Below are 27,653 nucleotides of genomic sequence, written 5' to 3' on the forward strand. Positions count from 1 at the left end.
CAGCTCTTTGTTTCAAACTGTCCTTCTCCTCACACATGATGTGCAGAAATCTACAAGTTGATTTTTCCCTTTGGTCATATCTTCTTGCCAGGTAAAGTCCAAGTTGTAAGTCATGGTGGTCAGTAGCAGTTACAGGAAGTGACTTTATCTCCAGATAGACCAGTTTTTAACATAAAACTGTTGCTTTAACTGCTGGCAGATGTGACCCACTGAAGTTTGCTGCTAAAGTTGTGGATGATGCAAAAACCTTTTAATAAGATGCAACCTGATATCTTCATGTTGTAACTAACAGAGTTCAGCAGGTTGTTGTGATTCGGCACATCTCTTACTGTGTTGAAGAATAAAGCTGCTCAGACCAAATCCTCTCTTTCAGGCTCCTTAGAACTGGACCGACTAGTTTTCAGCCTCATCGACTGGATTTACATCTATGTTGGCACATTTTGAACAAATTACAGCTGAAATGGGACCTGGATTAGCACTTTGCACAGAGCTGAACATGAAGACAAACATTTCTGGAACTTTGTAACATAAATAAAATCAAAATCAAATGAAATTTTCTTTATAAAACACTTTTCATGCACAAAGCAACACAAAGTGCTTCACATGATAAAAACTATTTCTGCTGATTAAAAACAAAGATTTAAAACACCTTCACACACCAGAGTATAGAACAGCAATTTAAACACACACAGCTCATTATAATCTCTTTCACACACACACAAAGCACAAACACACTTCCTCCCCATTCTGCACAAACATGAACTCCCATCCCTCGTTACTGTCTCTGAACTGAAAAGCATCAATAGAATGAAAACATCTGGCTTGCTGTGCAATGTACAATTTCATTCTAACCTGGAGAACTTTCACAACTATCAACATTCCTGCAGACAGACTCCAAGATTTCTGTCAGGATTACGGACTGGACATTAACTTTAGTTTTCTGGATCACACCTGAAATTTACACACCAGCAGAGTGTTCATCCCTGTTATGATGTTTATCACAAGTGCAAGTTCAAGGCTTAAAACTGAGAGCAGGACTGGGGGTATTGTGCATATTTTCACAGAATCCTAGTGTGGTAAATTCTTACATTTACAGTGATGTCGCTCAGTTAAGTTGCATCATGTGTTGCATCATGTCTGCTGACAGGAAAAATCCGAGATATAAGGAAAACCTGAAAAAGAAACAGCATCTGGCTGCATTTCAATGAGAATGCAAAGCAGGAGGCAGAATTAGTGGAATAAAAATATCATTCACCACATCTAAAGTGTTGTAATGTTAAAACTTTGGCCTTAAATTATTACATTTGTTTGTGGTTCTGTGTTATTTTTTAAAAGCTCAGATAAAGATGTTAAACCGTCTTTCTGGAAAAAATCCTTAAAATAAAGCTTTTATGAAAACACTGATTAAACATTGCTTATCAACACAAACTGTTTAAAACAGCAATTTGATGCAGAAATAAAAGCTCAGAGTGATACTAAATGAAGCATTTGGGAACTCTAAGAGTCGGCTCTTCTCAGGCTGCCGGAGCCAAAAGAGCCGATCTCCCGTCACTACGATGAACCAAGCAAATCAGCACATTTTCCACCAACACTTTTCCTTTTTATAAAGGTTGTTTGGAAAAGATGTTTTCATAGAAAAGCAACATGGCAACATTACAAGAATGATTTCCATCTATTCATCGTCCTTTTCTATTGTTTTCCCACCAAATGTGTCGCAAAGTGAATCCAGGAAAGGACAAGCTAACAAACAAAGAAAGAGAAAGAAAACAGAAAAATACTACAGCCCACTACTTTAGAGCCTCAGACCAGTCAGGAAGAGTCCAACACAAATCCAGATGTGAACAGTTTAGAGTCCAGACCGAGTCCAAAGACACCCGCCTTCGTGTCTTTGGACCGCCTTCGACTCTTCCTCCTCCTGGCGTTCATAGTGACAGTCAGCTGTGATGCACAAACTCTCTGCTTTACTAACGTTTGCATCTAATTTAGTGTGAAATTGAAGCAATTATCATGAAAATCATCCAGAATGTGAAAAAAGCAACTTTTCCACCTCACATGACACCAAAAGAAAAGACTGAAATGAGGAAGATGAGTCATATGATGAAGACTAATGCTGGAAAATGAGTTTTAGCTGTGATTCTAGATGCAGAAAAGAGGAGTGATGCGAGGTGGAAAAAGATGTGCGTGGAGTTCAGAGGAGAAGATGTGAAACAGAAAAGACGTGTGGAGAACAGACTTTAGTGCTGCTGTTTGCAGATGATGAAATATTTCCTGACTTCTCATTCTGAGGCTGCAGTTTGAAATGTTTCCAACATGAAATCCTGCCGTCCTAATCTCAGGATAACAGCAGGAAAACAACAAGATAGAAAATCCTCTTTGTTTTCTTTAAAACAACATGATGAAGATGTGATGTGGAGATAAAGAGTCTTCCTCACATGTGAACCATCAACCAGGACGACACTCAGCTTCCAGAGAAAAGCTCTGAATCTGTGGAAATGTGTTGCTGTGAAGCATTTTATCTTCAGCTGTTGTTCATGGAAAATCAGCTGTGAAGCCTCAGATTGAGATCCACATCTTGTTTCCAGCTAACCTGCTAACAAGGCGCCACTTTGCTGGAAATCCTGAAAGTTGTAGCTTCCATGTGCTTGTTTGACCCTGGATGAAGAGAAATATCTGGATGATAACGTGTCTGATGATTCAGTTCAGGTTCATTTAGAGCAGGAAGTTCTCTGCTGAGAACAGGCGGCCATTTTGTCTCTGATTCTCCCACAAACATCCACTGGGTTGATTTTGAACTAAACTTTATTGACTCAAACAAAAGGAAACATAATGAACATGATGGAGACAGAATGAAGGCTGGAAACATAAAAGTGAAAATATATTTCAGAAGAAGTGGAAGGAAAGAGAATATTACTTTCAGGTTCCCACATTTCCATCAGCTTCATCATCTCTGAAGCTGCTGCATCTCCGACTGAATCAGACTGAAAGATTTTCATTTCCTCTGATGGATTTTTCATTTCCATCAAAGTCAGATGGAAGCAGCTCCAGTTGGATTAAAAGTCTGTTTTTAAAGGCAGAAAATGAAGCAAAGAGAATAAAACTGGAGGCAAACTTTACACTTTGATTTCACTTCTGATGTAGCAGCATGTAGTGATCACACCTCCATTTATAGATCATTTTCACTCCTGATCATCTCAAACTCAACATTAACTTTACTATATCACAAGATAAAATGCTTGATAAAAATATATGTCAGCAGTAAATACATCATCATCATCATCATCATCATGTCGTCAGTGAAGCTGCAGCTGCTTCAGACTCTGTGGATCATCAGAACGAAGCTCCTCCTCTCAGAACAAACACTGTCCTGTTCAGACACCAATCCTCCATCTGTGTAGAGAAAAATGAAGAAGAGATGAGATAAAGGAGTGTTTCTCCTCCATCAGGATGAAGAGCAGCAGGACTTCAGTCCTGTTCAGATCAGCTGTTCAGCATCTCCAGCTTCCTTTCAGCTCTCATGTTAACATGTTGCAGTGAACACACTGAGATGAAACTCACACACCTGCAGAAACTTTCAGCATCAAGTCTGTTTGCTCTGCAGATTCACTCAGAGTGGAAATAAACTGCTGAGTCATGAAAGCTTCATGACTCAGCAACACTGCAGTGATGGATTTACTGCTGTTACATGTCAGCTGCTGCTCCATTTAAACAAAGAGTCTCTGAGTGTTGATGAACATCTGATCTGTTACTGAAACATCAGCTGACACATGAACATGGAGGCTGTCCCTGAACACATCTGGAAGGAGCCAATGACAGAAGGACAGATGTGATGACTGGACTTCAGCAGAGGTTCTGGTCTGGATAAAGACCACATGCTTCCTAAATGTAAAGCAGCTTCTCTGAAATGAGAGACTGCAGTCAGACTGATCTCAGAGCAGAGAGAAGATGAAGCTGATCAGCTGTTTAGTGTTGAAATGAGACAACAAACAGTCTGAGGTCAGACTGGATGGATTTAGTCTGATGTTGGATCAGCATGAAAAGTCCAACATCATTCTCCGCTCACAGCTTCACTGAGGGAAGCAGCTGCTGAGAAGCTGCAGCTTTACAGGAAACACCAGATCTTTGCTCTGATACCAGCTGAGTTCAGTACAATCCAGCTGAGAGCAGCATGGACCTCCAACCCTCTACTGACCTCAGAGTCTCCAGTTTGTTCTGTGGATTCTTCACAAGATCAAGCAGCTGCTTCACATCTGGTTCTTTCAGGGAGTTAAGGCTCACATCCAGTTCTCTCAGATGGGAGGGGTTGGACTCCAACGACGAGGCAAAAGAATCACAGCTGATCTCTGACAAACTGCAGTTCCTCAACCTGAATAAAGAATGAAATCTGTGAGCTGAAGCCAACAGGATGCAGGTTAATACAAACAGAAGCAGAGAAGAAGAATTCTCATGAATATTAATGACAACAGACTTCAGCTCTTAAACTCTGCAGCTCCACCAGATGCTCCATCCATACACACTCATGTTGTGCAGCCAAATGATTCACGTTTGGAAAGAAAAACAACCAGGATGAATTTAGGAGGAAACGGGGAAAATTCATGGAAATGTAGATAAAATGAGCTGTTTTATTAAAACTCTACTGATGTCTAATGTTTCTTCTACTGATGGAAACAAACTTATTGAAGAGTTGACAGAAGCAGAACTTGTTATTGTGACATGTTGTGTTTGAGGATTTCAGTCAGAACAAACATTCCAGCCTGATAAACATGTAGGAAGCAACGAGAGGTGGATTGATTGATCAGTTTGGCTGATTAATGGATGCTGATGTGCAGTTTGACAAAGTATCAGAATCAGAGGAGTTAGAGACCTCCCCCATCTCCACCAGGAAGCTACATACCTGAAGTCAAGGTGAATTCAGTCAAGCTGAGTGTTTTCATTTGTAACAGAGTTAAAGATGGACTTTAATGAAGAACTTCCAGCTCAGATTGAAGTAATAACTCACTTTGATCTTTGTGAATTTGATCTCATTCAACAATTTGAGCTTCTGATTTTCTTTCATGTAGGAGAAAATAAAAAACACACATCAGCATTGTGGTTCCTTGTAATCTCCTGTAGCTTCCTCCTCCTCCCTCACAGAGCTGCTCAACAATAGTTCTGTTCACATGGAGCACTTTTAACCCCATCCAACGTCCAATCAGGATAAAAATGCATCATGTAAACACCACAACTGATCCGATCGGCCTTGATTGGAAAGAAGAATCAGATCAAGAGGGGGGGTTTAAACCTTTTCACGATGGGATCAGCAGACAGAATGAACCATGTCTACACTCATTCCTGTTGTTTTGTGCTGGATGTTTCTGTGCAGGCTTGAACCATGTGGGGGTTATGTGATGTAGTGAACTTTCTGTGTGTGTGTGTGTGTGTGTGTGTGTGTGTGTGTGTGTGTGTGTGTGTGTGTGTGTGTGTGTGTGTGTGTGTGTGTGTGTGTGTGTGTGTGTGTGTGTGTGTGTGCAGGGTCTAGTTTGGTTTAAATATAACAGCACTTTAGCTGGCTGGGTGGGGTACAGTTATAGGTTGGGGGGTGTGGAGTCAGGGGTGTGCATAGCTTGCCTTAATTCCAGCATGTGGCAGATTCTCCTTGTTCTGTTAGAATCCTGGATGGGTTGATTTGCAGTCCAGTTGCTGTGCAGTACATTGTCCTACTAGGTGTGTAGTGTGGTTTTGTGTGCTTTGCAGTGCACTTTTTAAGCAAGCTGGTGTGTATTGTGCTTTGAACTCATCCCATCTGGAGGACTGTGGACTGTGGGCTGATAACTGGCTGTTCTACTGAACGGAACAAAATAAAGTGTAATTATCTTCCTCACCTCGTTGTGGTCTCTGTCCTGGTGTGTTGCTCTTTAGAAGAGACTCCTTTACATCACTGAGCTGTTACAATATTAAGCGGTCTAGTTAGTTTAGGACCTCTGACCACATAAGCTCCGTCACCTAAAACGTCTGATGGGCTCGACACAGGTGAAATTCATGGCCACCCAGGTGAAACCAACACACAGGACGCGACAAACAGCAGTGAGAGAGGCGGTGTCGCGCACCACGCTCTCACATCGCTTGTCTCCAATAAAAGTGATTGGTTGTGATATTTGAGGGAATTTATGCATTTTCAAAGCAGCACGTGACACATGAAGCATCAAGGATGAAGAGTCGGGAGATTTTGCTCCAACTGAAAGAAATCTTGCTGTTAACTCGACTTTACAAAAGAAAGGGTTCATCCTGTTTTAAAAACAAGGAAGCAGACTGGTGAACATCATCATTTGATGGCGGACCTCAACGGAAGAATTCAGCTTCTACTTGATCATTCAGTGAAATGCTCGCTGATTAGTTGTAGAGCCGTGTGACAGCAGCAAAAGCTGAACATTTTCTAACTTTCTTGTGTTGTGTTGCAAATCCCCATGTGCACGTCTACGGGAACGAAGGCAAAATTTCACATGCACAAATGTCGCCTGTCGTTTGGCTGGAGGAGGGCAGAAAAGAGAAAGATCTGAATCTGAAAACATGAAAAAATATTCATTTTACATTCAAATGAAAAATATTTCTGCTGTTTTTCTTTTCCATTTTCCTGTTTTTTTCTGTTATTGATCAAAAAGTTCAGGATGAAAACTTGATTCATCATCTTCTATTCCTGAAGACTGAAACATTTTCCAGACAAAAACATTTTGGTTGTGATTCAGCTCCATATTTCTTATCTGATGTTTCTCAACCTACATTCACACACAAGCTCTTCACAGCAACTCTGTGCTGTGAATAAATAAAGCAGAAGAAAGAAAGCCAGCAGGTAAACAGAGCAGCATTTCTCTCCAGTGATGGAGCATCCCTGCCTCTCTCCTTCATGGCTGTTCAGTCATCATCCTTTGTGTCTGTGTTTGGATCACCTGCACAGGCTCGTAGCAGTTCACCTTCTCAGCTTCTCTTTGGCTGCAGAGCTATGAAACACTGACTCTGCTCCACATTTTCACACATTTCTCACCTGATGGAAAGCTGCTCACACACACTCACCACTTCCTTCCATCCACTGTTACCTAGCAACAAGTTAGGTCATAGCTTCACTTGATTTCATTTTCCAATCATGTGATTTTCCTTCAGATCAATTCTTCTTTGTATTTTCCTTTTATCCACTTAACAGGAACATGTGTTTCAGTGTGAACTGACCTTGTGGAACAGAGATCATTTTTAATGACATGAAAGTCAACTGAGAATGATTTCTTTGAAATGATTAGTGTGACGAGGTTTTTGGCTGGAATATGTCATTATTAATGCATGTGAGTGAAGATAACTGCTGCTGGGATGAAAGCTGTTTTCTGATCCAGTTAAAGATGCTTCATTTCTATCAGTGATGGTGGGGAGTTGCTTCATATCGGCTGATTCATTATTATATGATCATTATTTCAGCCATAGATATTCACTAAAGCTCAACGTCTAGAAGCATCAGTCAGTGATTATATATTAGTTTCTGTCTGACAGAATCAAAGTCTTCTGCTTTTATTTAAAAAATCATCATTTTTTATGAACTGAAACACTGAGGACAAATAAAACATGGTGTCTGACCTCAGAGTCTCCAGTCTGCAGTGTGGACTCTCCAGAAATCCACAAAGATCTTTAACACCAGCCGTCATGTTCTTGTTCCAACTTAGATCGAGTTCTCTCAGATGAGATGGGTTGGACTCCAACGCTGAGGTCAAAGAAGCACAGCTGATCTCTGACAAACTGCAGTTCTCCAATCTGAATAAAGAATAAAAGCTGTGAGCTGAAGCCAACAGGATGCAGGTTAAAACAGTCCAACAGAAGCAGAGAAGAAGAATTCTCATTAATATTAATGACAACATGTTGCTGCTTCAATAAAGACGTAGAGACTTCAATCAGAGTGAGTTCTCTCAGCGACAGACATGACTCTGATTCTACTGGCTGAACTGGATGAAAAAAGACTTGAGAGTGTGATAATGGTGACAGGACACACACACTGAAACACGTTTCCATCACTGCAGATGTGAGCGACAGCAGATTGTCAGCTTGGTGTAAACGGCCTGTTAATGAAAGCAAACACTGGACTAATTAGCACATCAGTCCAGATGTTGCTTATCAAAGCTGTTTCTGGATGGAGCTGAACTGGATCACAATGTTTCTTTACATCCAAACTGGTTTCACATTTCACATCAATGTTTTTATAACCTGTTTCAGTTGAAATCTTCAGTGTTAAGACCTTGTTTTCATATTTGACATTTTTTCTTTCAGTTTCAGATTTTTATTTTCACTTTAAACTTTTGTCTCTGATCTGAGCTGCAGGACGTCACCTGACAGTGTTGTTGAATCCTGATAACAGAATAACAGAAGAGGCTGAATGGACTCCCTCCTATCATGCTGCCTTCAGGAAACCTGGGAACTACAATGATTTCTTTCATACTTCCTTTATTGAAATGACTGAAAACAACCAACAGCAGTGATAAAATGGCTCTCAGTTAACTGTAATGTGTTCAATAAACTTTTATAAAAGGAAAAAATCTGCTCCAAGAAACAGCAGTTTCTAGAAGTAACCTGCTCATTTGTGACGTTTTAACGGCAAAGAAATGTTAAAAACAGCAAAGCGACAGAAAGATCGATTAAAACATTTTCATCTAACAACAAAATGACATGAGATTCAATATGATCATGGTCTATTCATAAAGACTGAAATGTTGTTCATCTGGAAATGAAACTAAAGCTCCATCAGTGTTGCGATACTGAACCACTTTGTCCCTTTAAAAGATGCACATTTGCAGGTGAGTCACTGCGAGTCAGTAAGGACGGCGCTCATACATATAGACACACATATCTCTGACAAAACTATCATTTCTACTTTCCAAGTCATGTCAGTGGAAGCATTTTTTAAATAAGTAAAATATGTGATCCTCACTATGAACATTTCAGCTTTAATTTTGCTATATTTACTTTTTAAAAATGAAAACAATCTATTTTAAAACTACTTGTTTTATATCATCAAGTCAGATCAGTAGGATGTAAATGTGGTGGAAATTTTATATGTTCCACCTCACTTTTATTAACTTTATGTAGAACTTAATATTATAAATTAAATTTCATTCATATTCTGTAGATGGTGGTCTGCAGAGATGGATCCATGCTGGATTTTACATCATACTGGACCTTGTAGGAATAAATGTCCACATCTTCAAGTAGTGCACTGAAACCCAAACAGCTGGAAGGAGTTTCTGCAGCAGCTGACAGAGGAACATCCAGCTGAGTTTACAAAGGAAAACATCCAGCAGGGCAGGTGGAACAATGTGGACTGAAGCACAATCCTCTAGAAGGATGAGGTACAGGTACGGAGAAGCAGGAGGGACAAAAGCCCCAAAACTCCGACTGTCAGCTGCACTGCAAAGCCGTGTGCAGGTGCTGCAGGAGCAGAGACGTGATCTGCGATGGCTGGACTCCTGAAGAGTTTACTTAACCTCATAGTAAATCCTGTAGGTGGTCATGGTAACATAAATAAGCTCTTCTTCTCTTCATATAGCCTAACCTAGCTCTTAGTGTCATCATGTCTGTGTGTTCTCTTTGACTTCAGGTTTATTCATCCACGTTCTGGTTTTTACAAATACTGTTGCTCAGGGGCGCGGCCAGGAATTTTGGGCCCGATGAAAGACGATGACGTAGACCCCACCACTTGATTACAAACTTAGGATCTTTGTATTTGCTGCAACTGCTTCAAGCTGATCAAATAAATTGTCAGGGTTTGGTGGAGGTGAGGAGCCAAATGCAGGAACAGACCCAGGCATGCTGAATGAAGAATTTTTCTTCTCAGAACTCAGAACTGAACTGAAGGGAAGCGAACACAATGAACCAGCAAACAGAACTGAAACAAAGGGCTACAAATACTGGGAAACCAAACAAGAAACAGGTATAGTGAATGAAACTAACAAGACCAGGTGAAAACTATGAACAAAGGCTACACAGGAAACAAGGCAAGGAGACTGAACAGGAAAAAACTACCAAACAAAAAACAGGAAACCAAAACTGAGAAAAACGCCTGAAACTTCATATCATGACATAAAAAGCTTTTCATAAGAACAATAAAGATCTGTGGCTAAATCACAATGTACATGTCTAACTAGGCTATTTTAATATTGACGGTCACTTTAATACAGGCTTAGTGTTTCTAATCAACTATCCAGTATCCAGTGAAACAATTACAGGATATTTATTTTCTTCAATCTGATTATTTTGTAATTAAATTATTTATAATTAATGATAAAAAGAATGATATTCCCACAGACTCTCTGTAATAATGCTAAAGGCATGTCCCTGAACACATCGATGCTCACTTTCATCACTGGGACAGGGAGGTGAAACTGGGACTAGAAGAGATACTGGGACAGGAAGGGGGCTGGGACTGAGCTGGCTCATTTGTGTTTATGTGATAATGAGACAAGTTGAATTAATTTCATATAAATATATGGGTTAACATTTACTAGCACTTATTAAATGTTGGTTAACTCTCTGAGGTCTGTGGTGTTTTCCTCTCGTCTGGTCTGGTTGCATATGAATGTTTGTGAAGTCTCAGTCCTGTGAACTTTCTGGCTTAAAAGTTCGGCCTCTAAATTAGGCGCCTGCGAGCTCAGACAATGAAGAGGGTGAAGGTAAGTTAGCAGTAACCTGTGGATAACTAGCTTATTTCACTGGGCAACAGGTTAATTACAACCGATCACAAACTAAAGAGGCAAGAGACCTTTCTTGGAGAAAAATTGGGTCACTTATTGGAACCTCTATTTTTCTCTCTCACCTCTCTTTTTTCTTTTTGTCCTTTAAAAAAAAGCAGATTTCCTTTCTTGCCAAGTTGCACTGCAGGAGAGTGTAAACGGCTCTTACAAACTGCTGCTGCAGATGCAATAATGCCCTCCGATAGGACGGGACCAAACCATTTCATGCACTTCCATGGTGTTTGGTTAACATTAATATTCATCTTTTGTTTATCAGTTTACTGCTGAAAAACAAGTGAGAACATGGAGGTCATTAATTTTAATGCTATATTTTCTTATAACATTTAAAATGTTATACATTATTTTTAATGAAGGTTTGTTTGATAATGGTCTTATATATTTTACATATCTTGGGCCTCTATCAAGTCGTAAACCTTCTGAATCTTCCTAACTTTCCCCCCTATACGGCGCCCCTGCTCTGGCTGCCCAAACCAATTCCTGCTGTTTACAGCGTTTTACTTTCCTTCCTTTGCTAACCTGAGTGGAGACCTATGCTCATACTGCAGCAGTTGCTGCATTCAGGTACACTCGGACATCTGAGCTTCACTGTGAAGACTTCATCTTACAGTTGATGTTTGATGAAATTTGATTAATTGTCTTGGCTTAGAGGGGGGGGGGGCACCTGGGCTGGCCAGTCTTATTGGAAGGGTGACCTTTCCCCCCCCAGGACACCCAGCTTCACCCGTCCCTGCTCTGCTGACCCGATCTCCTCAGACAGCTCATTCCAGAGTTTCGGGTCTCTGAGCACAAAGGCTGCATCACCTCTGGTCTTCATGTCTCTGGGAGAACTAAAAGTCCTCTGGCAGAAGAGCTCAAACTTCTAACAGGCTCATCTGGTTGTAGAAGGTCTGATAAAGAGGAGGCTGAATGACCATGGAGGGCTTTAAAGTCAACAGTAAAATCTTAAAATCAGTTCTAAAACATACTGGGAGCCGGTGCAAAGTAGTGCTGGGTGATATGGTCTATAACTGATATCCTGATATAAATTTTACTTTATCCTGATACACGATGTGTATTTTGATGTTTTAAACTCTCTAAAACAGTTTAATTGCTAAATTCAACATCATCATGAATAAAAAGACACCAGTAAGATTTAAGTAAACTCTGCTAAATTTAACTTCATTATTATTTTTCATTTTTAACAAACTTTTATCTTTTAGACATTCTATTATATTACGGGGCACCACAACCCTAAATATCAACCCCAGCCTCTCCTGGAAGATCTCATTTGTTTACTTCATTTTCTATATTTACTACATATCTTCTGTATTTTTTTATTTATCTTTTCAATTAAAATATTTTCTTATTAACTATTTAGGTCATTTTTGTGTTGCATCAGATCACAGCAGAAGTATTCTAAGGTCTCCTTTCCTCTAGAATGACTTTATTTTTTTTCTTTTATTAAAAAGACCAAACAGCCTGATGTTACTGATCTTACTCATTTAAAAATGTAGATGTAAGTGGTTTTTCAGTCTCAGCTCAAACTTTCTACAAATGAAGGATGTTTAGCATCATCTGTAAGTACATTTCAAGTCATTGCTGTTAAGTCTGAAATACAGTAACTGTGCTCTGCAGAGGTGTACAATCCAGGTGCCATAAAGTAAAAGTCCTGTCCAGCAGCTGTTCCAACCAGTCACTAAACCAGCTGAATTTAATCAGCTCAGCTCCACAGCAAGGTAGATGATCCTGTTAGTGAAAACACCTGTTCTAAATGCACAGGTAGATCCAAAAACAATGCAGGACTTCTACTTAATGGCACCTGGATTATACACCTCTGGTGTTTTGGTTCATACATACTTCTGTACACGTTTCATGGTTATCACATCTGTGTGCTATTATTGTGTATTATTGTGTTTACTTGCAGCTCTCGTGCAAGTCTTTCCAAATCTTCATTCAGTGACTTGAACTTATTCACCCACGTGTCTGAGGCCTTCAGGTCAGCAACTTCTACTTCAAAATCTCTGACAGACACAGCGGGATGAAACTCAGGTTGACTTTGTCCACTGCACACTCGTGTGGATGAGTGTTGAACATAAAAAGACTTGTGTGCTCACAAAATCCCCAAAGCATGCTTTGAATGGCTGCAGGAGATCAGATGTGAAGCCTGCTAGCTGTTAGAGATTAAAATGTTGAGAGGAGCCACTTGCCGTACACGCATCTTTAAATTCTTTCAGTTTTTCAAAGTGCAGTAAACGACCGGTCTCAATATCCACAGTAAAAATTTCCAGCTTGTTTCCAAATGCAAAAACTGCTTGTTGAAGGAATAAGACTATTTCCAATGCTTTGCATTTTCCCACTGAGTTCGTTCAGATGTTCAGTCATGTCCACGAGATAATAAAACTTGAGGAGCCTCTAAGTGTCCGCTAGCTCGGGATGCTCGACGTCTTTCATTTGAAGAAAAGTCTGGATTTCACTCAGGCAAGCCGCAAAACAGCTAAACACCTTCCCTCTTGACAGCCAACATTACTGTGCAAAACCAGACCGGGATAGTTATTGTCAACTTCATCCAGCAGTGCTTTAAACTGGCGATCATTTAAAGCTCGGGCAACAATAAAGTTAACCACCTGAATGACCAGCGACATCACTTCATCAAGCTGCTTGTCACACATTTGCCCACAAAGTGTCTCCTGATGTGGAATGCAGTGGAAACTGAGGATGGGTCTATTTTCCTGCTCACAAAGAAGCGCTACAAATCCTCTGTTATTTCCCACCATGCACGGAGCCCCATCAGTACACACAGAAATAAGTTTATCCATTGGTAGATTTTTTTCTTTTAACTCCATGAAAGACTTGAATAAATGCTCTCCTCTCGTTGTTCCTTTCAGCGGCAAAACAGCAAGACTTTCCTCACTCGGCGTGTCACCTGCAACGTACCGTGCAATAATACTGAACTGGGATAAATGACTGATATCTGTTGATTCATCCAAGGCGAGGGAAAAATATCTCGCTGCATTCGTGTCATTCACTTGTTTCTCTACTTGATTTGACATCATTATGGTACGATCATGTACAGTTCTTGCTGACAACGGCATATCTTGTCTTTATCCTTAAAGGGGTGCTATTATAGTATTTCAAGTTTTCTGAGCTTTCTACAGTGTTACAGTGTTGAATCCTCATCAGACATGTGAACGGCACTGTTTTTTATCACCTAAACGCATGTTTGCGTTTGAGTTCCAGCACTCTCTCCGTTTGGTTTCCATAGCGACGAAAAATGCGTTGTTTTAGAGTTTTTTCTACTTCGAAATCCTTGTGACGTCCCAGGGAATAAGGTTCGGTGATTGGTTACCTTCTACTGGTTAACAAGGGCATGTACACATACATCAGGCGGGTGGAAAACGTGGGATAAAGTTATTTCCAACGATGGCTGGTGAGTTTACCAAAGAGAGACATCCTGCTGCATTCGTTGCTGTGGGTTGCTGTTTTCCACTTCGTTTTCAGGGTCTGATTCAGGTTCCAACATGTAAGGCTGTATGCTATGTGTTGACATTGTATTTTTTTTTTTTTTTTTTTTTTTTTACTGAGTTCATATTAGCCTAATCCTTCTGTTTATGAGATGTTACAATGACGGCGAAAGCAGATGCGGTGCACGCTCCCGATGTAGTGCATTGGCGGGAGGCGGGGATTAATGCGGAAGAGTGTCATTCCACTCGTTTTGCCCACAGCTTGATCTGACAGCCTACGGAGAGGGTCGGTCTGAAGTAAATAAAGTGATTTGTGACAATAATTCGATCAATCCCAGCCCTTCTGGGCTCAGAAATAAAATTAAATTAGCCCGAAATGCACAGAATAGTTCCACTTTAAAATCATCAAAAAGCTCATTGGTGACATCAATCATGAACGCTTTGGCTTATTCACCATCTGCAAACAGCTTCCCGCTCCTCACAAACGCTAAAGAACCAGCAAAGCGAGCCGAATTCCAGTCACCTTGTCGGGCCCACACACGGAGCTGCTGCTGATTAGCCTGTACTCTGGACCGTAGTTTCTGCTGTCTCCCGCTGGATATTTCACTGCAAATGTGGCATGGTGTGTGTCAAAGTGGCGCTTTATATTTGACCGTTTCATTGATGAAATTTTATCATTGCATATTAGACACATTACAGAACCTGCTCTCTCCACAAAGGCAAATTCTTCTGTCCATTCCTGTTGAAATGTACGGTACTCCTCATCTGTTTCTCTTTTCACCATCTTCTTGGTTGGAAGGGTTCACTCTGAACAAAGTCGGCTCTAGAAATGCATACTTGAGGGGGCAGGCAGATATGTGAAGGGGGCATCATGCGTGCACATCACGCTTCTGCTCTTTTTGTTGTTATTGTTTTTTGTAACTGTTTTCTTAATGGGACTGTTGGAGTCTGACACTCTTAAGAAATGGATTGCACTTCATCAGGCCTCGAACCAAAGACCTGTCCAGCTTGGGTGTCCCACCAGAAATTAAAGCTCCTGCTGGTATAGCTCTTAGGGTCACTGAGGCATGCAAACCCTTTGACCACAATAAGGTGGCGATCCCTCAAAAGGGGGAAAGGAATAAAAAAAATTATAGATACATTAAAATAATAAAAAAATGACAAATATCAATGATCAAAGTTTTATCAACCAACAACAAAACAAATGTCTCATTCGATAGCCAAATAACAATAAACTAAACTATTAAGCTAAGCTGAAATAGTTAGGCCTATCACAAACAACAAAAACAGGGCAGAACATCAAACCCCAAACCACAATAAGGTGGCATTCCCTCAGAGGAGAAACGAAATACACAAATATTAGATATATTAAAGCAAGAAAAAAATTACAAATACCAATCATCAAAGTTTTAACAGCAAACTACATAACAAATGTCTCATTAGACAGCCAAATAATAAACTAAAATATAAAACTAAGCTGGCATAGTTCAGCAAAAAACAAAAACAACCAACACAGAACATTACATTTTTTCTTCATTTTATTCACCTTCTCCTCTTTCTTTTTTTTTTTAAAACTCAGTCTCTACTTTACAATAACTAATAATATCTAATTAACTAATAATTACATTGGGGGGGGCTGAGCCCACAACTTCGTAGAGGAATCTTTACTGTTTGTGTTATTTATGTCATGTCAGATGCTTTCATCCAAAGTGAGTTAGATATGATACTGAGAACTACACAAGCACGAAATCAAACAGTAGAGGACATCATAGGAAGGTGCTGGTGGACTGCTGACATGTAATGCAACAGGCTTCCCCGCCCCCACAATATTACCTCTGTTAAAATACAAAGAATGCTAAACGACAGTCGTAGTAGAGGTAATAATCTCTACATGTATAACTGCAAACATCAAATACAGCTCAGTCTAGTGGTCTACTGTGTCCCTCCCAGTCTCCAACAGCCCATCCTGGAGCAACACAACCATACACCAACCACCATCCTCATTAATACGTAAACACCCAAAAAGCTGAGATCATGATACGACTGTTTTCTATTCCAAATATACTGAAGCAACATAAGATGTAATACCATCAACCAAACAGCTGGACTTTAACGGAACAGCCAGAGACCTGCAGGTAAACAGTAAATAGCATTATAATAAAGCAGTGACCTGCAGGTAAACAGTAAATAGCATTATAATAAAGCAGAGACCTGCAGGTAAACAGTAAATAGCATTATAATAAAGCAGAGACCTGCTGGTAAACAAATGAGTAAATATTATATTAAAGATGTTTGTTTTCTATCTACATCTGAACTGAAGTTGCATCTAGAAACAAAACTTCCACACTGATGTTAAAGCTGTTTTTATCTACTGCAACACGACGCACGCACATGCACACACGCACGTGCACCCTCCCAGCAGCACCTCCTCCTCCTTCGTGGTTTTGGGAAATTCGGAACGTTTTCCAGTCTCACACACACTTCCCCACTGGATTTAATGCAAATGTATGGAACAGAAAAAGACGAGGCTAACGGTTTAGCATAATTAGCTTAACCTTGGAAGTACCAATACTGTCATGAATGATCTGCTTCATGTTCACGTTACTTTGAAGACATACTAATTAAAATGAGTAGTTTGTTTTCCTACTTCATATGTTGACCCAGAGCCTGGCTGTCTACTGGTAGCCAAGAGTTGATTCTCCTCTTTAAAAGAATCATCTGATGTGTATTTTAACCGCTGAATATGTCCACCCTAATTCAAAATAACAGCAGAGTTCAGATTAGGACTAAAACACCGGGCTGTCAGCCAATAAAACACGGAGGTGTCCCCGCTTCTGTAAACTTCTTCTCTGATTGGCCACATTGTTGTACCTGTGTTGCATTCACTCAGGTCAGGAAATTAAAAACTACCTTCTTATTTAATGTCATAAGGCAGCTGAGTTGATGTAAACTTATTTCTTCTGGGCTGAAAAATCCTTCGGGGCTTGATGAGAAATGTTCGGGGCTCGGGCCGGGAATACCCAGGCCAGACGTGTTCTGAGCAGGCACACCACGCATCCAGTGTTCATGTGTGATTCAATAATGCTCCCACTGACAGGCTTACACACTTAAAAAGCAACAATAACCTGTTGACACAACATATAGATGGTATATACTACTGTATTTATTGTTAATTAGTTATTAAGTAGCTTATCTCACGATGTAAATCGCTACGAGGTATTTAACTGAGCTTCACTTCTTCATAATTTTACTGCTGCAGCGCCTCAGCGAGGGGAGAAACCTGACACCCACCAATCAGGCTGCTTGTCAACTCATTTGCATACTAAATGCTGATTGGTTGTTCACTGGGGGAGAAGGAGGGGGGGTCAGGTAATGTAATGCTGTACAACCGGCACGCAGCTCTGTGCAGAGGGAGAGAGTTTAGGTAGTTTGTGCAGTTTTGGCGGATTTGATTTGAGGGGGCAGAGTATTTGTTTGAGGGGGCATTGCCCCCTCTTGCCCCTGCCTAAAGCCGGCCTCGATTCTGAATAAATAAGCTTCCTAAAAATGAGGTAGTATTACTTCTTGGTCTCAAAATGACTCGTGTAGGCTGTTGTAAATGATCCACTAAAATGAGAGTTTCAGGGTTTCGGACCCTCCCACACACCGGAGTACAGAGAGGATTGGCTCTTTGCTGCCCACCACAGTGAAAACTTGTGGATGAAAATATAGATACGGTAGATTAAAATGTGTGGATTTTTTGTTTTGTTTATTGCGATGGGTTTTTCTGTATTATTATTCTTTTTTTTTTTTTTTACCAAAGTAACAGCAAGATTATGGATGAATTTTTCTTTGAAGAAATTTCTGCTGATTAATCTGAAAGTCAGACGCAGTCATAAAAAGAGCCGCATCTGGCTCACGAGCCATAGGTTCCTGTTCCGTGTTATGGTTTAACATCCATGGTTGATAAACCAACAAGGATAATTCAACAATGTTAAACTCTTTCAGAAAATATTTTACAAAAAATAAAGTAACTGCACCATAATAAAATATTTGAAAATGGTAAAACTAAGAAAACACACATCAGTAAAAATAAAACGTGTATTACATTTCGAGAATTTTATTTTAAATTTGTTGTTACACAATTATTTTTACTGATGGAGCATCCAGGAATAGCTATCAGTAGTGCTGATTGATTTTATCTTTAGATTTAGGCCATGGGTGTATGCCTTATACAACAAACATGATGAAGTTGGCAAAACATTATTATCAAGCCTTCTAAATACCTTTCAATGTATGACATTTTCTTTGCCATGAAATATCTCATGTGTAACATTAGTAGTTTCTGACAAAGTAAAACTAGAGACATGACTTCATGATGGAGTCTGAAGACAGACTGAAATATTAATATGAAGTTTTAGGTGCTACAGTGAATAAACCTCCTCCCCTCGACATTCACATCTCTCTTCCTAAAACACACCTCAACCTGCAGCTGACAGAGAGATGAAGGGTCGTTCTGTATTCTCAGATATTTTCTACACGTTATTTCTGAAGTTACTGGCTACTTAGCTAATGCTATGCTAGTTGGGACAACCACAGCGATGTTATTGTTAACATAGACGGGGAGCACCTTAAGCTAGTTTAGCACAACTTTAACAATGCAGTGGAAATAAAAAGCTGACCGACGCAATGAAATACCCGTCACTTGTCATCATACATGGCAGAGTTAAGCTGAAACTGGAGACATGCGGAGTCATTAATTTCACAACATTATTATAAACCTAGCTGTGGACAAGCTCCACTCAGCCCAGTGCTGTAATGTAACCTGGATGTAGCTTCCACTGTTGGACAGACAGGGGGATGACTGTGGGATTGAATGGAGTCAGAGCTCCATCTAGTGGACAAATACTGCAAGGACATCATTCTGCACAACTACAAGACTTAAAAGTGTTTATTTACCATTTTATGATGAATTCAGAATAAATCGGTGGTTAATCAAGAAAAGACAATGGTGGATAATGGCCATTTTGAAAAGTGTCAAGTGTGGCTGACTTAAACAATAGTGGAAGAATTTAATAATTATTTTGTTGATATGAGGCCATCACTCACAAAACATTTCAGTGCAGGAAAAAGACAAGTTTCTCTTCAGAAACAATCAGTATAAATATGAAGTTTATGTTCCTATGTGGAGGGACTAAAAAGGATGTTATTGACACAGTTTAGGCATTTATAAATAAAAACAAAGCTGATATAAACCAAATAGATATGATGATTATAAAAGAAGTTATTGATGTAACTGCTAAACTTCTCACCTATATTTCTAAACAGTCGTTCCTGCATGATATTGTTCCAGATCACATGAAGATAGCAAAGGTTATTCCAAGTCTTACAAATGGTAAAAAGCATCTCATGGAAAATTATAGGCCCATATTTGTTCTTCCTCAGTTTTCTAAAATTTTTGTGAAACAATTTGATACATTTTAAAAAACATGATTAAGTCAACAACAACATGGACTCTGAGAGAACCGAACTACAACATAAGTCATCAGGAATATGCTTCAGTTCTGCTTTGGATAATAATACATTTTCTGCAGGTATATTTATTGATGTAAAGCAAGACTTTGACATGATTGATCATGGTCAACTACTGAAATAACTTGAGAACTCTGGGAGTCGAGGTTCTGTTCTTTCTTGGATTAAAAGTTATCTAGATAATCATCAACATGTTCAATTAAAAGCTTCAGTATCTGGACTGAAGAGCAGAACATGTGGAACACCACAAGGTTCTGTGATCAGTCCAAAACTTTATTATTTTTAAAAACATGATCGTCTTACCTGTTTAAATGTGTTTTATTTGACGGCGACACAACATCAGTTTGTTTAGAAAAATAAATTAAAAGAACCTTTTTTTATTTTTTGATAGAAAGATAACTAAATTTATCCAAAACTGGGTTTGATATAAAAAAAAGCTGAAAATATATCAGAAAGCAAATTGATGATATTTGGAAGTAAGAAAGAGTCACTTAAAGAGGAGAAACTAAAATTAGATGGTATTGAAACTGAAAGAGGTTTGATGATAAATTTCTAGGGGTTGTAACAGACTCTAAATTAACTTGGAAGCATCATCTACATTATATTAAAAACAATTATTTTGTATAAAACTGCAGTTTAATTGACAAATAAAGCTGTGTCTATAATTTATTGTACGTTAATATCCCATATGAGACTGACTATGTTGAGCAGTGGGGTGGCGCCCACAAGACAACACTTAATGACATTGTTGTATTACAGAAACCTGTCATACGCCTGATAAATAACGCTGATTATTATGATCATACACATCCATTGTTTATTAAATCACATTTGATTAAATTTGAGGATTTAGTTTATTGTAAAACAATCCAAATTTTATAAAAAATGCTAAACTAAATATTCTTCCAGAAGGTGTCCAAAATATTTCAAGCTTCAGCAAACTAAATATAACTTCAGAGATTGTTGTAAATTTATTCTTCCAAAATCCAGAAAAGATGAAACAAAGATGTTGGTCTTGTTGGGGGGTTCAACTATGGAATAAACTTAGTAATGAGATTAAAACAATGTAATTCTTTATTTAAAAAGAAAGTTTACCAGTTTATTTATGAGAGATGTGTAACTGCATGAACTTATTATCTTTACAAAGGTCACATACTGTATATGTAGTACATTTGTTTTTTGTTGGTATCATTTGTACAAAACTCATCTGATGTAAGTGTATACTTATATATGCATACAAGCTTTCTGCTTCTGCCTGTTTTGCTCTTTCAGTTGTTGATGTATAAAGAAATGAATTATCTGTGACTGAAACAAATAAACTACACTTCTTATAAAATGCATTTTAATGCATTTCTATTGTTGTTTGTTAAAGATCAAAATGAAAACTTGATTCATCATCTTCTATTCCTGAAGACTGAAACATTTTCCAGACAAACAAACATTTTGGTTGTGATTCAGCTCCATATTTCTTATCTGATGTTTCTCAGCCTACATTCACACACAAGCTCTTCACAGCAACTCTGTGCTGTGAATAAATAAAGCAGAAGAAAGAAAGCCAGCAGGTAAACAGAGCAGCATTTCTCTCCAGTGATGGAGCATCCCTGCCTCTCTCCTTCATGGCTGTTCAGTCATCATCCTTTGTGTCTGTGTTTGGATCACCTGCACAGGCTCGTAGCAGTTCACCTTCTCAGCTTCTCTTTGGCTGCAGAGCTATGAAACACTGACTCTGCTCCACAATTTCAAACATTTCTCACCTGATGGAAAGCTGCTCACACACACTCACCACTTCCTTCCATCCACTGTTACCTAGCAACAAGTTAGGTCATAGCTTCACTTGATTTCATTTTCCAATCATGTGATTTTCCTTCAGATCAATTCTTCTTTGTATTTTCCTTTTATCCACTTAACAGGAACATGTGTTTCAGTGTGAACTGACCTTGTGGAACAGAGATCATTTTTAATGACATGAAAGTCAACTGAGAATGATTTCTTTGAAATGATTAGTGTGATGAGGATTTTGGCTGGAATATGTCATTATTAATGCATGTGAGTGAAGATAACTGCTGCTGGGATGAAAGCTGTTTTCTAATCCAGTTAAAGATGCTTCATTTCTATAAGTGATGGTGGGGAGTTGCTTCATATCAGCTGATTCATTATTATATGATCATTATTTCAGCCATAGACATTCACTAAAGCTCAACGTCTAGAAGCATCAGTCAGTGATTATATATTAGTTTCTGTCAGACAGAATCAAAGTCTTCTGCTTTTATTTAATAAATCATCATTTTTTATGAACTGAAACACTGAAGACAAATAAAACATGGTGTCTGACCTCAGAGTCTCCAGTCTGCAGTTTGGACTCTCCAGAAATCCACAAAGATCTTTAACACCAGCCGGCATGATGTAGTTCCAACTTAGATCGAGTTCTCTCAGATGAGATGGGTTGGACTCCAACGCTGAGGTCAAAGAAGCACAGCTGATCTCTGACAAACTGCAGCTCTTCAATCTGAATAAAGAATAAAAGCTGTGAGCTGAAGCCAACAGGATGCAGGTTAAAACAGTCCAACAGAAGCAGAGAAGAAGAATTCTCATTAATATTAATGACAACATGCTGCTGCTTCAATAAAGACGTAGAGACTTCAATCAGAGTGAGTTCTCTGACAAAATTCTCATTTCTACTTTCCATGTCATGTCAGTGGAACCATTTTTTAAATAAGCAAAATTTGTGATCCTCACTGTGAACATTTCAGCTTTAATTTAGCCTCTTTTGCTTTTTAAAAATTAAAACAATCTTTTTAAGACTACTTGCTTTATATCATCAAGTCAGATCAGTAGGATGTGGTGGAAATTTCATATGTTCCACCTCACTTATATTGACTTTATGTAGTCCTGAAACCTGTCACTGAGTCCACAGATCTCATGTCTAGAGGAAGGGACTTCCTCTACTGCTAAGTTAAATGCTAAGTTAAAATCTTTTAGTAAGGTCACGTATACAACTAGATCTTCACTGGACAAACAGCAGATTTCTACCATCACACATTTATGAAATGATGATTTCATGGCTGGAGAAACAGAATAACTGCAAAACAAGCCATTAATAAAGAAATGATACTTTCACAAATGTTGGAGTTTTGAAAAATCTTCCCTTTATGTAAATACTTGTGCTTTCGTTCCGCTTGTAAATCTCTGAAATGGCATTGGTACGGACAACCCGCCCCAACAGGGTCAGTGTTGGGGCCTAAATTGTTCATTTTATATATAAAATGATTTATGTTCAGTGTCAGCTGTTTTAAAATGTGTTATTTTTGCAAATGACAAAATAATTTTCTGTTCAGGTAATGAATTAAATGATGTAATAGGAACTGCAACAGAAGAGATAGGAAAACAAAAATCCTTGTTTGATTCAAATAAAATATCTTTAAATGTAAATAAAACAAAATGTATTATAATTGGGAACCATGAAAAGAAATGAGTATTGATTTAAAATTTGAAAAAATAAAAATAATAAAACTGTCTGAAAATAGGTTCTTAGGAGTGGTCCTTGATGATAAACTGAGTTGGAAACCTCACATTGATTATCTGTGTGGAAAAATAGCTGGAAGTGTTGGTCTTCTATCAAATGTAGATATAGCTAAAATCCAAAATATTACTTACCTTGTACAATGCTTTGGTATTACCAGATTTTAATTATTGTGTAGAAGTCTGGGGGACCACTTTTAAGACTACTCTGTAAAGATTAGTTATTCTACCAAAAAGAGCCAAAAGGGTTATCAATCATGCAGGATATATAGATCATACCAATAATTTATTTTTGAAAGTATGTTGCCTTAAACTCTGCGACTTAGTTCAGTTTAAAATAGCACAATTTATGTTTAAAGTTCAAAGTAAGATGCCATATAATATCAAAAGATGTTTAAAGACAGAGTTGCTGTGTGCAACCTGAGAGGTAAAGCCATGTTACAGAAGCCATATGTACGCACCGCCATAAAAAGCAGATGTATATCCATTTATGGAGTAAACTTGTGGAATGGACTAAGTGATGATTTCAAATCATGAATTAATATTTTACATTTCTAAAAACAAAAAAAAGATAAGGAATTATTATTGGATAAATATATATAAAAAAACAATTCATCATTTAATCTGTTGTTTTAATTTTGTCTTTTGACTGATGATTCAGTCTGTAAAGGTTTGCTCTATAATTGTGTTCAACAAAAGACTGTAAATTAGGAGTAGTATCTAAATAAGCATTGGGCCTCCTACTGCTCCTTCTCAAATAACACTGTTATACAAATGTGAATTTTTGTTCCTGTACTGTATATGTGTTTGAGATGAATTTAAAAAAAAAAAAAAACATGTCTCACAGCTGCTTCAGGTGGGAGGAGAAGGGCAGCAACTCAGTTTCTTTATGGTGAACCTGTCAGCGAGGAGGTTTACTTCAGAGTTAGTTACCATGGAAACAGATAAGACTTGTTCGCTTTCTGCAACAGAAACCAAGAGTTTTCTTCAACTCAGGGTGAACATACTTATTGTTTCAACATAACCTGCCAGGTATGCTGCCCAGCAAGCAGACCCTGATCACATGACCTCAGGGATCTGTTTGCCACATATGGCTGTAAAAGTTCACTGATATAATGTGGAGCCTGAAGCAGCATTGTGCACGTTAACACCAGAACTTTGTAGTGTCCTCTGTAGTGGGTTGGCAGCCAGTGTAGCTGAGCTAATACAGGTACATAAGGATGTTAAAGTACTAGTTAGGAGCCATGCAGCAGCGTTCTGAACAACTTGAAGACGTTCCAGAGATTTCTTCTTGAGGCAAGTGAAAATAGAGATACAGTAGTCCAGCTATGAGCATATAAAAGCATGTATGATCATTTCCAGCTGTAAACGTGACACAATAGTCTTTATCTTAGCAATATTGTTCCCACTTTGTTTATTAATTGGCTTCTGTTTATAGAACAACACTGGTAAACATGAGTAAACATTACAAGCAAACAGAACACTTGGGGGGCATTTAGACGTCTATTGGAAAATGTTTTGTGTCCAGTATTAATCTGAGCTGTTTGCAGTGTTTTCTAGTCTTTAGATGAAGTCCATTTCTCCCATTTCCAGATAAAGGAGGTTCATTTGGTCCTCAAGCTGAAAGTCAACTTTTCCACAGCAAGGATTTCTTTAACTTTATCCATCCACTGATTAAGGGTTGGGGGATCCGCCTCATGCCAGTTACTTGTGAAAGTTGTTTTAACAAGTCCATAATAGTATTTTATATAAATATCAGTCTTTTTCCAAAGCATTGTCTTCCAGTACAATAAAATACAGTCATACCTTTATTAGGGGTCTAGAAACCCAAATTCATGCCTCCAGTTCTACACACATCTTCCCAAAAGGCTGTAAGTTTTGGACATAGCCAGAAGATATGGGAGTAATTGGCGTTGGGGTTTCTGCACTGCCTCCAGCATTGTTCCTGTGACTGGGATGGTTTGCCTTTACTGTGGGTGGAATGAAGGAAAGGATAAGGTTCTTCCAACCAAATATCCTCCACCTCTTCCAACTTGTGAATGAGTGCTGTGCTCTCCACACAGAACACCAAACTCCCTGTGATTTATTTCTGCTTAGTTCGTTCTCCCATTTTGTTTTGATACGGCCTGAGTTATTCCTCCTTTGGATCCAGAAACCCTGGTAGATTTTAGAGATCATTTTAACATAACATTTAAAATATTATACATTATTTTTCATGAAGCTTTGATAATGTTCTTATATATTTTACATATTTTGGGCCTCTATCAATTCGTAAACCTTCTGAATCTTCCTAACTTTTCCCCCCTATACGGCGCCCCTGCTCTGGCTGCCCAAACCAATTCCTGCTGTTTACAGCGTTTTACTTTCCTTCCTTTGCTAACCTGAGTGGAGACCTATGCTCATACTGCAGCAGTTGCTGCATTCAGGTACACTCGGACATCTGAGCTTCACTGTGAAGACTTCATCTTACAGTTGATGTTTGATGAAAATTGATTAATTGTCTTGGCTTAGGGGGGGGGGGGGGGGGGGGCACCGGGGCTGGCCAGTCTGATTGGAAGGGTGAGCTGTGCCCCCCCCAGGCCACCCAGCTGTACCCGTCCTTGCTCTGCTGACCCGATGTCCTCAGACAGCTCATTCCAGAGTTTCGGGTCTCTGAGCACAAAGGCTGCATCACCTCTGGTCTTCATGTCTCTGGGAGAACTAAAAGTCCTCTGGCAGAAGAGCTCAAACTTCTAACAGGCTCATCTGGTTGTAGAAGGTCTGATAAAGAGGAGGCTGAATGACCATGGAGGGCTTTAAAGTCAACAGTAAAATCTTAAAATCAGTTCTAAAACATACTGGGAGCCGGTGCAAAGTAGTGCTGGGTGATATGGTCTATAACTGATATCCTGATATAAATTTTACTTTATCCTGATACACGCTGTGTATTTTGATGTTTTAAACTCTCTAAAACAGTTTAATTGCTAAATTCAACATCATTATGAATAAAAAGACACCAGTAAGATTTAAGTAAACTCTGCTAAATTTAACTTCATTATTGTTTTTCCTTTTCAACAAACTTTTTATCTTTCAGACATTTTATTATTTTACGGGGCACCACAACCCTAAATATCAACCCCAGCCTCTCCTGGAAGATCTTATTTGTTTACTTTATTTTCTATATTTACTCAATATCTTCTATATTTATTCATTCAATTATTTCCGATTAAAATATTTTCTTATTTTATTATTTAGGTAATTTCTGTGTTGCATCAGATCACAGCAGAAGTATTCTAAGGTCTCCTTTCCTCTAGAATGACTTTATTTTTTTACTTTTATTAAAAAGACCAAACAGCCTGATGTTACTGATCTTATTCATTTAAAAATGTAGATGTAAGTGGTTTTTCAGTCTCAGCTCAAACTTTCTACAAATGAAGGATGTTTAACATCATCTGTAAGTACATTTCAAGTCATTGCTGTTAAGTCTGAAATACAGTAACTGACGACGGACATTACTGCAAAACCAGACCGGGATAGTTATTGTCAACTTCATCCAGCAGTGCTTTAAACTGGCGATCATTTAAAGCTCGGGCAACAATAAAGTTAACCACCTGAATGACCAGCGACATCACTTCATCAAGCTGCTTGTCACACATTTGCCCACAAAGTGACTCCTGATGTAGAATGCAGTGGAAACTGAGGATGGGTCTATTCTCCTGCTCACAAAGAAGCGCTACAAATCCTCTGTTATTTCCCACCATGCACGGAGCACCATCAGTACACACAGAAATAAGTTTATCCATCTGTAGATTTTTTTATTTAAACTCCATGAAAGACTTGAATAAATGCTCTCCTCTCGTTGTTCCTTTCAGCGGCAAAACAGCAAGACTTTCCTCACTCGGCGTGTCACCTGCAACGTACCGTGCAATAATACTGAACTGGGATAAATGACTGATATCTGATGATTCATCCAAGACGAGGGAAAAATATCTCGCTGCATTCATGTCATTCACTTGTTTCTCTACTTGATTTGACATCATTATGGTACGATCATGTACAGTTCTTGCTGACAACGGCATATCTTGTCTTTATCCTTAAAGTTATCAAAAAGCTCGTTGGCGACATCAATCATGAACGCTTTGGCTTATTCACCATCTGTAAACAGCTTCCCGCTCCTCACAAACGCTAAAGAACACCGGAGTACAGAGAGGATTGGCTCTTTGCTGCACGCAACAGTGAAAACTTGTGGATGAAAATATACTGTATATATACGGTAGATTAAAATGTGTTGATTTTTAGTTTTGTTTATTGTGATGGCTTTTTCTGTTTCATTTTTATTTTAATCAAAGTAACAGCAAAATTATGGATTCATTTTTCTTTGAAGAAATTTCTGCTGATTCATCTGAAACTCAGATGCAGCCATAAAAAGAGCTGCATCTGGCTTGCGAGC

General features: G+C 38.8%; 1 protein-coding gene across 3 annotated transcripts in view; it reads right to left on the reverse strand.

Moving 5' to 3' along the window:
* Positions 1-27,653, reverse strand: part of LOC306770758 (NACHT, LRR and PYD domains-containing protein 12-like) — a 190,626-nt gene that overhangs the window by 121,216 nt on the left and 41,757 nt on the right. For 2 of the 3 annotated variants that reach the window (XM_079259684.1, XM_079259683.1), the window contains 4 exons: positions 22,038-22,211; positions 7,594-7,767; positions 4,190-4,363; positions 2,813-3,387 (listed from right to left, as the gene is read on the reverse strand). The exons of the other annotated variant lie outside the window; for it this stretch is intronic. In XM_079259684.1, the coding sequence (XP_079115810.1) occupies positions 3,369-3,387; positions 4,190-4,363; positions 7,594-7,767; positions 22,038-22,211 (541 nt within the window). In that variant the 3' untranslated portion in view covers positions 2,813-3,368. Of the gene's footprint in view, positions 1-2,812; positions 3,388-4,189; positions 4,364-7,593; positions 7,768-22,037; positions 22,212-27,653 lie in introns of those variants that run through there. 3 annotated transcript variants of the gene reach the window in all.

Source organism: Telmatherina bonti (genome assembly GCF_933228915.1).
Source record: "Telmatherina bonti genome assembly, chromosome: 20".
Lineage (NCBI taxonomy): Eukaryota > Metazoa > Chordata > Actinopteri > Atheriniformes > Telmatherinidae > Telmatherina > Telmatherina bonti.